At 39.8% G+C, this 12750-nt stretch overlaps 1 protein-coding gene across 1 annotated transcript in view; it reads left to right on the top strand.

The window, feature by feature from the left end:
- The first annotated feature begins 728 nt into the window (after window positions 1-728).
- Window positions 729-12750, top strand: part of LOC124081236 (UL16-binding protein 1-like) — a 33695-nt gene continuing 21673 nt past the window's right edge. The window contains exon 1 of the mRNA XM_046427456.2: window positions 729-1054. Within this exon, the coding sequence (XP_046283412.1) occupies window positions 1003-1054 (52 nt within the window). The 5' untranslated portion in view covers window positions 729-1002. The remainder of the gene's footprint in view (window positions 1055-12750) is intronic.

Here is a 12750-nt window from a genome sequence, read left to right as displayed (position 1 = left end):
GTGTGTGTGTGTGTGTGCGCGCGTATTCTTCTAATTAGATTAATAACAATAAAAGAAGGGAGATTAATCAAGTACAGCAAGTGGATCAGGAGGAGGTTTCTGGCTGCCAAACTGAAACCAGATCCCAAAAAGGAGATGGAATCAGCTCCAGAGTTGACTGAAAGAGTTGTAGATGGTACTTTCAGAAATAGAAGTCATGGGGCTGGGATTGTGGCTCAGCGTAGAGCACTCGCCTAGCATGGGTGGGACCTAGGTTTAATCCTCAGCACCACATAAAAATAAAGGCATTGTGTTGTGTCCATCTACACCTAAAAAATAAAAAAAAAAATTTCCTCAAAAGAAATAGACATCATGACATTTTGACTGATGAGTGCTGCACTCCTTTTTTTAAACATTTTCCTGCATCAATTTCCACTTCTGTCAGTTAGTGCCCTCTGGTGGAAGGAAAGAGGTGAATGAAGAGATTATACAAATGCCCTGCACTTTTGACAAGCTGTTGACTCACAGGGGCTTTCCTAATTTTGTAATTAATTCACCCCTCTCTGATGCCACAGGCCTGAGGCCCAGGCCATGACATGGGACTCTGTATGTAGTTTTGTGTCTGAACCTCTGAACGGTGATATAAGAGGTGGCAAACCAGGAGCCACTCATCAAGAAACCAATGGTAGAGCCCCCTTTTAAAAATTCTTTCTGCAAGCCCGAGCTTGCTGAGAAGGCATTTCCTGCTTGTGGGAACAGTTCCTAAAAAAGTTGCTTTCAGTTTTGCTTTCAGAAAGCTTTTCTCCAAGGTTTTAGGCTCCAGGGGCACAGAATCTACTCAAAACTCTCCTTGATGGCAGGCTACCTAACAACTGCCTTCAACCACGTTGATTTCAGGCGGGACTTTATTAGGGGTCCGGACTTCTTTGGTGTTTTCAGCATGAAAGGGACGAGGCTGAAGGTGGAAATGCAGATGGTTAATCACCCGGGCCCAAGAAGTCCAGAGAGGAGGCAGGGAAGAGGATGAGGCTGGAGGCTCCAACTTTACCCTTTGCTTTGGGTCCACCTTATCCAGGTAACAGCCAGGGCGGCACTGCGAGTGCCACCGCGGGGGTGGGGGGGCTAAAGCCTGCGATAAGAAAGCAGCGGGAGTCGCTGGGGACATGTCCTGCCCTGCGCTGTCACTGGAAGAAGGAATCCAGGCGGGGTCCAGCACCTGGCCACTGATGGCTCTGCCAGGACAGCAGAGGGAAACGAGGGCGCCGGGCACAGGGGCTGAGGGCCTCCGGCTTTAATGGCCCGGTGCCAGGAGGCAGGTCTGGCAGGGCTCCTGAGCTCCCGACCCTTGGCGGTGCCTCAGGGGCGCTCTTTCTTGGCGTCCTCACTCAGTTCCCGCCTTACTTTGGTCGAAGTGGGCCGGTGAGTTCCGGGATGGAACTTAAGGGGGCACCTCCTTCTCCTGTTCAGTCCCCAAACTTCCCCTGCGGGCCCTGTCCCAAGGGTCCACATCTCGGACGACAGGTTCTGTTAGACCAAAGACGCAAAGACCACCTACTCCAATTGAAATCAAATTAAAGCAAGCTTATAACTTCAACTAGCCAGGCTGCCTCTCCCAACCCCAAACCACAGGAACAAAAGACAGCCCTGCAGCTCTCCAGGAGTGCAACTTTATAGCCCAGAAAGTTACACAAGGGGAGGTTTGAGAACTTACAGATAACAAAACTCTGATGAGCATAACACAAAGGCTAGTTTATATTTTTGCTGGCCCCAACATCAGAATTTATGAAGGTCATATTTATGAAGGTCATTAGAGCCTCAGGAGGATCATTATCTGGCCAGGGAAGGCCAAGATTTATGAGGTCTCACCAAAGTTTCAGAGAGGGTTGTTATCTGGTCAGGGAAAGTCAGGCATGGGTGAGTCCAGGGGACCGGCAGGCATTGCAAGCAAGTTTAGAAATCGCAGTAATTTATAGTAAAGCCGAATCTTTACTATAAATCTTATATAATCTTAAGAGGGTATTAGGCTGAGTTTATCAGGCTCAATTTACTTTCTTTATCATCCTGACTAGATCATCCTGACTGCCTCTATTTTTCAAACACCTTTTGGGCTATCTCTAGTAGTTCTGACCTGTTCTTCCTTGCAGAGCCATTTATATTTTGAATCTTTTTATGGATGTCTGGGGCTGACTGAGTTACAAAAGCCAGGTTAATCGCCTTCAGGTTTGTCGGGTCCTCAGGGTCTATAGGGGTATATAGACGGTATGCCTCTAGGAGCCGTTAGAGAAATGCTGAAGGCGACTGTCTGGGCTTTATTTTACCTCTGCTACTTTAGAAAGATTGGTGGGCTTGCAAGCTGCACTCTTAAGACCCTCTAACAGAGCCTGGTGTATTCTCTGAGTGTTCTCCTACCTTCAGCTGTTCCATAGTCCCAGTCTGGTCTCCTTTTAGGTAAAGCAAGGTCGATCACTTGTGTTTTCTCATCACTTTAAGAGAGCCTATTCCAGGCAGCGCTTTAGCTGCTTCTGCCAGGATTCGCTCCCTTTCCTCTGTAGTGAAGAGGGTGGAGAGTCTGTGGCAGTCCTCCCAGGTAGGGAGGTGATTAAAGAAGAAAGAATCCACCAGCGAAATCAGGGAACTAGGAGCCCACACTAAATGAGGGATTCTGGTTTTTCCAGTTGTAAAGATCCATCAAGGAAAATGGAACATACATATAGCAACCTTCTGGAACCTGGCGGAGAGGAAGGACAAAGGCAGGAGTTGCCTCTACTTCTGGGATAGAAATAGAAATGGAGCCCACAGGTAGACCAGGGGAAGGAATTGAGTCAGATCTTACATAAGGGTGACCCTGTCAGGTATGGGGAGGAGAAAGAACAGAGGCTGGTTCTTTGGAGAAGGTGGAGTGGAAGAAGTGGTGGAATGAGGTGTTTGTGAAAGTGGTTAAGGGGTGGGGGAGGGAGGCAGTTGGTGGGGCAGGTTCAACTGGCAGCAGGAAGATGAAGAGGAGCTGAAGTGTATGGGGGGGTGGGGGAAGGGAGTCCTCCTGAGCATCCTATAGAACAGAGTTCTTGGTTAAGAGGCCCAGGGGAGTTTTTCTGGTCACCATCAGGGCTTGTCCTCCCTATCCATTCTGGACCCTACATACCTTCATCCATGGGGGTGGATTAGTTGTCACTTCTGCCCATGGTAGAATATATCCTATCTGATCTAGGTGACCAGGATTGCCAAGAGTGGCATTGGTTATAGCCCATGCCACCTGGGGATCAAAGGTACCCTCAGGGGGTCAGCTGACTCCAAAGGTGGGCCATTCTGTCTCATAGAAAGTTCCGAGGCGATTCTTGGTGATGGCGCCACTGAGGTTTCAGAGAGGGTTGTTATCTGGTCAGGGAAAAGCCAGGCATGGGTGAGTTCAAGGCACAGACAGGCATTCCAAGCAAGTTTAAAACATCAGAATATGGCCAGGCCAAATAGAAATCCTAATATTTTACAGAAAACAGAAATGAATCTTTTATAACTTTTGACAAGATGGCTCCTGACCTTAAGAGGGAATTAGGCTGGGTTTATCAAAGGGAAAACAATAGAGTAAAGGAAGGGGCTGGAGAGGGAGGAATGAAGGAAGGGGGTAGGGAAGTACTGGATTACAAAATCTACCGGATTGTGCTATGTGCAGGTTTGAATATGACATACATCTCACTATTATGTTAAATTATAATAAAACATTGCAAATATTTTATACAAATTTTTTTTTCTCCTTTTTAAATTGCTGCCTTATAATTACACATAACTATACTCTCATTTCCCAAAGACACTTCTGATCCTGGGGTATGTAAAATGTCAACCCAATTCACTGCAACATTTCCTGAGCAAGCTTCAAGTCACAGGAGCATAGCTGGGTGATAGAGTGCTTGCCCAGAATTTACAAGGCCCTGTGTTTGAGCCCAAGGCATGGCTAAAAAAAATTAAATAAAATTTTAAAATAATAGTAGGATTCATTATGACATATTCTTCTCCTACATGCATATGTATAACACAATGTGAAAATTTTCATTTCCTAGTACCTCCCCTTTCCTCCCATCCTCCCACCCCTTGATCCTATTTCTCTACCCTACTGGTCTCCCTTCTATTTTCATATTTTTGTCTTGTTTTGTTCCCTTGGCCTCCATATGAGAAAAAATATATGACCCTTAACTTTCTGGAGTCTGGTTTATTTCACTTAATATGATCCCCTCCAGCTTCATACATTTTTCTGCAAACGATATAATTTTGCTCTTCTTTAGGGCTGAATAAAACTCCATTGTGTGTATATACATTTACTTTACCTATTTGTCGACAGACAACTAGTCTGGATCTATAATTTGGCTATGTCAATTGTGCGGCTATAAATATGGTTATACCTTTATCTCTATAGTATGTTGACTTCAATTCTTTTGGATAAATACCAAAAAGTGGGATAGCTGGATCATATGGTGGTTTCATTCCTAATTTCCCAAGTAGCTTATTTTTAAAAGTAGTTGTACTGAAGTGGCACCCGCTTTCTCCACAGAAAAGCCCTCTTCACCATGGCTGATTTTAGGTCAGCAAAAGAGTCTCTGCAAAAGAGTTCAATGTAGATAAATTTCTTATTTTCATGTTGCCCTGTTTTACTTGGCCACTGGCCAGAAAGATATGAACACTCCAGGTGCTGGACACCCCCTTACTAGTTTTTCACAAACGTATCCAGTATAGTAGTTTGTAGAAATGTGCAAACAAGGCCTCTGGCCTTAAGCTGGGGCTTCACAGAGATGTCTACATTTTTAAGATAAGTTACAATTGGGCTCCATGGTAACAGCTGGCAGGGGGAGGAAAGAAAGGGGAGAAGAAGCCCTCCCCTTCTCAGGTGTTGTCCTTGAGGAGTTAACTTGCCCAGAACAGTGAGAGAAAAAGCTGCTCTGATTTGATTTTAATTGGAGTCAGTGGTCTTTTCTTTGCATCCTGGTCTAACAAAAGGCAGTATGAAAAGATTGTACTTGGCTTTCCCTAGGGTAGTGCTGATTCACTAAGCCCATGATTGTGCATTTCTATTACAAATTCAGGGAATTTGAAATGACCCCTATTAGCTGGACTAGGGACAGGTCCATTTATTCCTGACTCCATGTGAAACTTCTCAGTACCAGGGGGCCATGGTGATAGATTCAATATGAGCTCAGCTCACATTGTCTACAGGATGCATGTCTGCATATTTTGTTTCTCTATGCACAGAGACCAAAGTGAATGTGTGGATGGCCCTGGGGGGCAGGCTGAAAGGGGACACTGAACTGGCTCTGGTGTTAGAGGTTCTCCCCAGATAGGAGCCTGGCTCTCCTCCTAGGAATGAGTTTAGGCTCTGAAACATGGCCAAGGTCTGGAAACTGAGCAAAAAACCAGACTTTTGGTGGGTGTAAACTTTCAGTCTCCTGATCATCCATCCTTGAGTTTTGCTTTACTTCTTGAAATCAGGCAGAATCTGAGTTGCCTGCCAGGTGCTTTGCCATTTGGTTCCCTGTGATCTCTCAGCCCCAGGCTTAGCTCCCTGAGGTTCAGGCCCCTGCCTGGCTTCCTCCTTTCTGACTGTATGCACCATTGCACACATTTTCCTTCTATCTTTTCATGGCCTCCATTTGGGGTCTATCAGTATTTTTCCCCCCTTTACTTTTAGGATCCCAGTTCTGAAACCAGACATTCCACCACAGATCCCAACCTTTAGCAATCATATCAGTGACCTTCTAGACAATGCTGGTGCCCTTGTGAGCAGACTTTTTGTTTTATGTTATTAACTAACACATCAAAAACATAAGAATTATACATATCAAGGGGTTCCATGTGAAGTTTTGATACATGTGTACATTATATACTGTTCAAAGCAGTTTGAACATATATCTCTGTAAATTTCAAAATCCTTTTTTAAAAATTTTTATTAGAGCATTATAGTTATTCATGGTAGCTGGATCATCCCAACACAATCACACATGCATGGAATCTGACCCACTCCTTTTCGGTTCCCTTTCTTCCCCCCACTCTTCACCCAAGTCCTCCTCCAGTGAACCTGCCCAAACTCATCTATTTATCCATTCTTGATTGATGCTTTCCACACACACACATTAAGATGAAGCTCCTTGTGGTATATTTACATATGCACATAACATCATTTTGTTAATGATGATGCATTTCCTACCTTGTCTGTCCTTCCCCCTCCCTATCTCCTTCTACTCCACTGATCTTCCTGTATAGTTATGATATCTGATTCTCCCCGATACCTTCTTTCCCTTATTTCTCTGTAGCTTCCAAATACAAGAGGAAACAAATATTTGACCCTTGAGTCTGGCTTAATTCACTTAGCAGGATATTCTTCACTTTCATGCATTTACTGGAAAATACCATAATTTCATTATTCTTTATGGCTGGGTAAAACTTCATTGTGTCTATATACCACATTTTCTTGATTCATTCATCTCTTGATGGGTATCTGGGCTGATTTCATAATTTGGCTATTGTGAATTGTGCTGCTATAAACATTAAAGTGGTGTGTCACTATAGTATGCTGATTTTAGTTCTTCTAAATAAAGATCAAGAAGTGGGATAGCTGAGTTGTATGGAGGTTCTATTTCTAGTTTTTTGAGGAATCTCTATACTGCTCTTTGGAGTGGTTGTACTGATCTGCAGTCCCAACAACAATGTGTGAGTGTACCTTTCCCTCCACATCCTCACTAGCATTTGTTATTATTATCTGTATTCTTGATAGTTGTCCTTCTGAATGGAATGAGATAAAATCTTTGTGTAGTTTTGCATTTCTCTGATGTATTTCTCTGATGCTAGAGATGTTGAATATTTTACTCAAATATTTGTTGGCCATTTGTGTTTCTTTTTGTGAGAAATATCTGTCTAGTTCTTTTTGCCCATTTATTGATTGAGTTATTTGGGTTTTGGGGTGATAAGTTTTTTGAGGTGTTTACATATTCTGGATGTTAATCTTCTGTCAGAGGAACAGTGGCAAAGGATGTCTTTTATTGTGTAGACTTTCTCTTTATGCTCCTGTGTCCCTTGCTGTGTAGAAGCTTTTTAATTTGAAGGCATCCTACTTACTTGTTCTTGGCTTTATTTTTTGAGCCTTGGGGGTCTTGTTAAGGAAGTCAGGGCCTATACCTCTATATTGGAATATTGAACCTATGTTTTCTTCTAGCAGTTGCAAGTTTTCTGGTCTAATTCCTAAGTCTTTGATCTTTTTTGTTTGACTTTTGTGCAGGGTGAGAATACAGTTCTAATTCCATTCTTCTACATATGAAAATGCACTTTTCCCTCCACCATTTGTTAAAAGATTGTCTTTTAGCCAGGCATGGTGGCACATGCCTGTAATCTCAGTGGCTCAGAAGGCAGAGGTAGGAGGATTGCAAGTTCAAAGCCAGTCTCAGCAATTTAGCAAGATGCTGAGCAACTCAATGAGACTCTGTCTCTAATAAAATATAAAATAGGGGTAAGGATGTGGCTCAGTGGTCAAGTGCCCCTGAGTTTAGTCTCTGGTACTCCCCCCACTCCCACCCCCACCAAAATAGGCTGTCTTTTCTCTAACATATCTGTTTGACAACTTTATCAACTCTCAGATGGTGAGCAAGACAATTTTGACGGAGCAATCATTCAAGAAAGCAAAAAGGAAATTTAAAAATTTTTAGCGTCAAATGAAAAGGGAAACACAGAATCTTTGCAACAGTAAAAGCAGATACAAGAAGGAAATTTTTTAAAATATTTACTTTTTGGGTGTAGTTGGACACAATACCTTTATTTCACTTATTTATTTTTATGTAGTGCTGAGGATCGAATGCAGGGTCTCGCACATGTGAGGCAAGTCCTCTACCCCTGAGCTACAGCCCCAGCCCAAGAAGGAAATTTATACTCATTAGTGCCTACATTAAAAACAGAAAGATCTCCAAAAAAAAAAAAAAAAAACCTTAATGATACATCTCAAGGCCTTAGAAAAACAAATTAACCCCCGTCAGTAGAAGGATAGAAGTAATAATAATCAGAACAGAAATAAATGAAATAGACTAAAAGAACAATACAGAGGATCAATGAAATAATGAATTGGTTTTTTGAAAAGATAAACAAAATTGACAAACTTTAGCCAAACTAACCAAAAGAAAGAAAAGATGTAAATGAAAAAATAAGAGATGAAAAATAGGATATTACAACAGGCACTATTGAAATCCAAGGGCTCATTAGCGATTATTTTGATATGTTATGTAACAATAAATTGGAAAATCTAGAAGAAATGGACAAACTTCTAGACACCTATGACCTACCAAAATTAATCCAAGGAGATGTTTTTAAAAACAAATTGATCAAGGACCATAACAAGACAATGAGATTAAAGCAGTAACAAAAATTCTTTCAACAAAGAAAATCCCAGGACCAGAGGAATTTGCAACTGAGTTCTTCCACATTTTAAAGACAAATACCAGAGCTCCTTAAAGTATTCCATAAAATAGAAAGGAAGGAATGCTTCCAAACTCATTCCACGAAGCCAGTATTAGCCTGCTACTACAACACGGTAAGGACATAACAAAAAAGAACAGTATAGACTGATATCCTTGATGAAAACAGATACAAAAATTGTCAACGAAATAGTTGTAAATTGAATTCAATGTCACATTAAATGTTAACACACCATGATCAAGTTAGTTTTATTCCAGAGATATAAGATTGGCTCAACATACACAAATCAGTAAATGTAATATACCACACAATAGAATCAAGGATAAAAATCACATGGGCATCTCAACACATACAGGAATATGAGCAAGAAAAGCCTTTGATAAAATTCAAAACCTCTTCATGATAAAAACTCTATGTAAATTAGATATAAAAGAATCATACTTTAACATAAAAATATTACCATGCTACATATATTTTGGGCCACACATTTTCCACTGAATATTATATTTACTCATGCTAACAAACATATCTCAAAATGATTACATTTAATAGTAGTATAATTTCCCATGTTGTAAGTGGAACATTATTTATTCTACAATGATTCTATGATAAATAATCCCTATAGTTAAACATTTATCATCTCTGATTATTTAATTAAAATTAAGTCATAGCAACATAATTATCAGATTGAATGATTTCAGTTTTTCATACTTCTTCATCTTAACATATTTATATATTTGATGATCAAAACATTTTAAAATGTTCTCTGTGTGCTATAGTTTGGATTCTGAATGTTCCCCAAAGGTCCATGTGTTAAAGCTTAGTCCCTACCATGGAGGAACCTTTAAGGGGTTGGGCCTGATGGGAAGTCTTTAGGTCACTGGGAGTGTGCCCTTGAAAAGGACTGTGGGAGCCTAGCCCTAGCTCCTGTTCTCTTTGCTTCCTGGACATCAGCTTAGTGGTTTGGGCTTGACACATGCTCTCTTTAGTTGTAAATTGAATTCAATGTCACATTAAATGTTACACATACATATCCCTATTTTATTAGGAAATCAATATTTTCCTAACCTATTTCATGTTTGCTTATTCCCTTACACGAAAAATATACATGAAAAGCCACAGTGGTATAGGAAAAATATACATGAAAAGCCACAGCTCTCACCATGCTGCCTAACCACATGTCAAAAGCCCCAAGGCCACTTGTTCATGGATCAGAACCTCCAAGACTGTCAGCCAAAATAAACCTTTTCTTTTAGTAAGTTGATTATCTCAGACTTTTGTTACTGTGATGGAAAGCTAACACACTATAAATTCCCAACTCTTCCTACATTTACTCTCTTTGATCTCATACTCAAGATTTGAACTTTTATTGGAATATTTGCTATTCTACTAGGAAATTTTTAAACACATATAAACAAATGTGAATATATATTTTTAATTTTATTCTTTATTTTTTTAAGCACTGATAAATATTGTCACATTATCCTTCAGAAAAGTTGTACCAATTTTCAGTCCCACTATCAGTGGATTAGACATCCTTTTTCCAAAGTTTGGTCTTTATTAAAAGTATTTAGTCAATATTCTAATTGATCAAAATGATAAACTTAAGTTATATACATTTTCACAACAATTCTGTATCTGGGAATTTATGCTACAAAATTATATAGAAAAAAATTGATGTTGTTACAAGTATAGCTACTGCAACCATTAAATGTCATGCAGAGTTAAAAAGAAAAATGAATCTTTATGAGTTGGTCTAAGAATATCTTCAAGGTACAAAATTATGGCTATAACCTGGGTTCATCTGAGCATATGTAGTCTTTTTATATGTTTTTAAAGTAAGTGTTTCTACATACACATCCCTATTTTATTAAGGAAATCAACATTTTCATAACCTATTTCATGTTTGCTTATTCCCTTATAGGAAAAATATACATGAAAAGCCACAGTGGTATGAATTAGTCATAAAACTTCCCTAATGTTACAAATAATCAGACTGAGATTGTCAACAGGAACCCAGTGACAGTGATGAGAATTTACTGTAGGGCTGGGGATGTTGCTCAGTGGTGTGACTCCTGTCTAGCATGTACAAGGCCCTGGGTTCAACCTCCAATACTGAAAATAAATAAATAAATAAATAAATAAATAAAAGGACTATGGTAACTTGTCTGAACCAATTGAAAATCCATGGGTCGAAAAAAGGGTACACATAGAAATATTATCTTCCTGCGAAGGAATCTTTCTGGAAAAGTGTAAAATGTAACTGAGTTATGTCTAGGAATATTTACCTAGGACCTACTTCCAGAGTGAGATTTTGTGATAAAATTTATATACAGACAGATTCATTTTGCCTTTGCTTTTCAGGGATAACTTTTTGTAATATTTAATTTTTGGTTTTTATTTATATAAAATAATGTCATATGCCCAAAGTAAAATTTACAAAACCAAGTATGTTCAAGGAATTTTAACTTCTATCCCTGTCTCTTCTGCTTTATCTTTTCCTTCCTTTTCCAGACAATGAATTGCCAAAGATTTCCTGGTGAGCTTTCTCTGGGAGTCTGTGTGTCCCCATGAAGCTGTCCTTTATCTTCCCTTTCCCATGGAACCTCTTGATCCTCTTTCTCGCTAAGCTGACCTGCAGGGCCATGGTTCACTGTCCTGCCCTGCTTGCTGTCCCCACCACAGTATGCTCCTGCTCATCTCTCTATTTACATTATTTTTTCCACCCATCAAGTAGTAACTTTTCTTCAGGAATGAGTTTAATGTCATCTTCTATCATGTTCCCTCAACCTCTCCCAGATGATATGAACCTCTCTTATCTGTACTAAAAGTTCTGGCTACAGAAGAATGACACCAGATGTGGGCAGAAGGTGGTCTCTCTGACTTTCACACTGGGATGATGGGCTGTAAAAAAAAGGAGGAATATTTTCTTTGCCTTTGAGTCTCTGGGAGAACTATATACACAAATAGGCATTCAATACAAGTTAAGGAATGATTCAGTAAACTAATAACAAAAAATTTCCCAAATCAGGTACTGGGTTGGTTACTTGGGGTGTGTGTGTGTGTTAAGTTTTTTGGTTTTTGATACTAGGGATTGAACCCAGAGATGCTTAACAATTGAGCCCTATCCCCAGCCCTTTTTATTTTTTAGTTTGAGACAGGTTTCACTAAGTTGCTCACAGCCTCACTAAGTTGCTGAGGCTGGCTTTGGACATGCAATCCTCCTGCCTCAGGTCCCTGAGCCACTGGGATTACAGGTATGTGCCACCTTGCCTAGCGTGGTGTTATGTTTTTTTTAGATCTTTATATATTCTGGATATTAATCCCCTGTCAGAGGAACAGCTGACGAAGATTTTCTTTCATTGTGTAGGCTCTCTCATCATGCTTTCTATCATTTTCTTTCTGTGCCAGGCTTTTTAATTGGATGGCAGCACATTTATTGACTTTTCATTTTCTTAAGCCTTAGTGGTTTTGTTAAGGAAGTAAGTGCCTGCACTTATATGATAGAGTGTTGACCCATGTATTCTTTTAGCAGTTGCAAGGTTCTGGTCTAATTCCTCAGTCTTTGATCCATTTTGATTTGACTTTCATGCAGGGTGAGAGAAAGGGATCTAATTTCATTCTTCTACATGAGGATATCCAGTTTTCCCTGCATCATTTGCTGAAAAAGGTTGTCTTTTCTCCAACATATATTTTTGTCACCTGTGTCAAAGATCAGATGACTGTATCTAAGTGGATTTGTCTCTGTGTTTTCTAATCTCTTCCATTGGTGTTTGTGTCTATTTTGATGACAATACCATGTAATTTTTGTTACTCTAGCTCCACAGTATAATTGAAATGAAGTATTGTGATGCCTCCTCTATTGCTCTTCTTGCTCAGGGTTTCTTTGGCTATTCTGGGTCTCTTAATCATCTGAATGAATTTTGGAACTACTTCTCTCTAGAGTACTAGTAAAGAATGTCATTGGTATTTTAATAGGAATGATATTAAATCTATATTTTACTTTTGGAGGTATGGCCATTATGACAATATTGATTCTGCCTCTCCAAGAACAAGGGAGGTCTTTCCGTCTTCTGGGGCCTTCTTCAATTTCTTTCTTAAGAGTTCTAAGCTTTTCATTGTAGAGATCTTCATCTCATTGATTAGATTAATTCCCAAGGGTTTGGATGCTTTGGTTTGGTTTGGGTTTTGGTTCTTGGTTTGGGGTTTTGTTTTTGTTTGTTTGTTGAGGTTATTTTAAATAAAGTGATTTTCCTTATCATCTTCTCAGCTGAATCACTGTTGGAGTATAGGAAACTATTATAAGTGTGTTCTTATATCCGGCTACTTTGA

Source organism: Marmota monax, unplaced genomic scaffold (assembly GCF_021218885.2).
Source record: "Marmota monax isolate L192 unplaced genomic scaffold, Marmota_monax_Labrador192_F-V1.1 WCK01_AAM20220418_F8-fsc00114, whole genome shotgun sequence".
In the NCBI taxonomy this organism is placed as follows: Eukaryota; Metazoa; Chordata; class Mammalia; order Rodentia; family Sciuridae; genus Marmota; species Marmota monax.
This window is presented reverse-complemented; position numbering and strand designations above follow the sequence as displayed.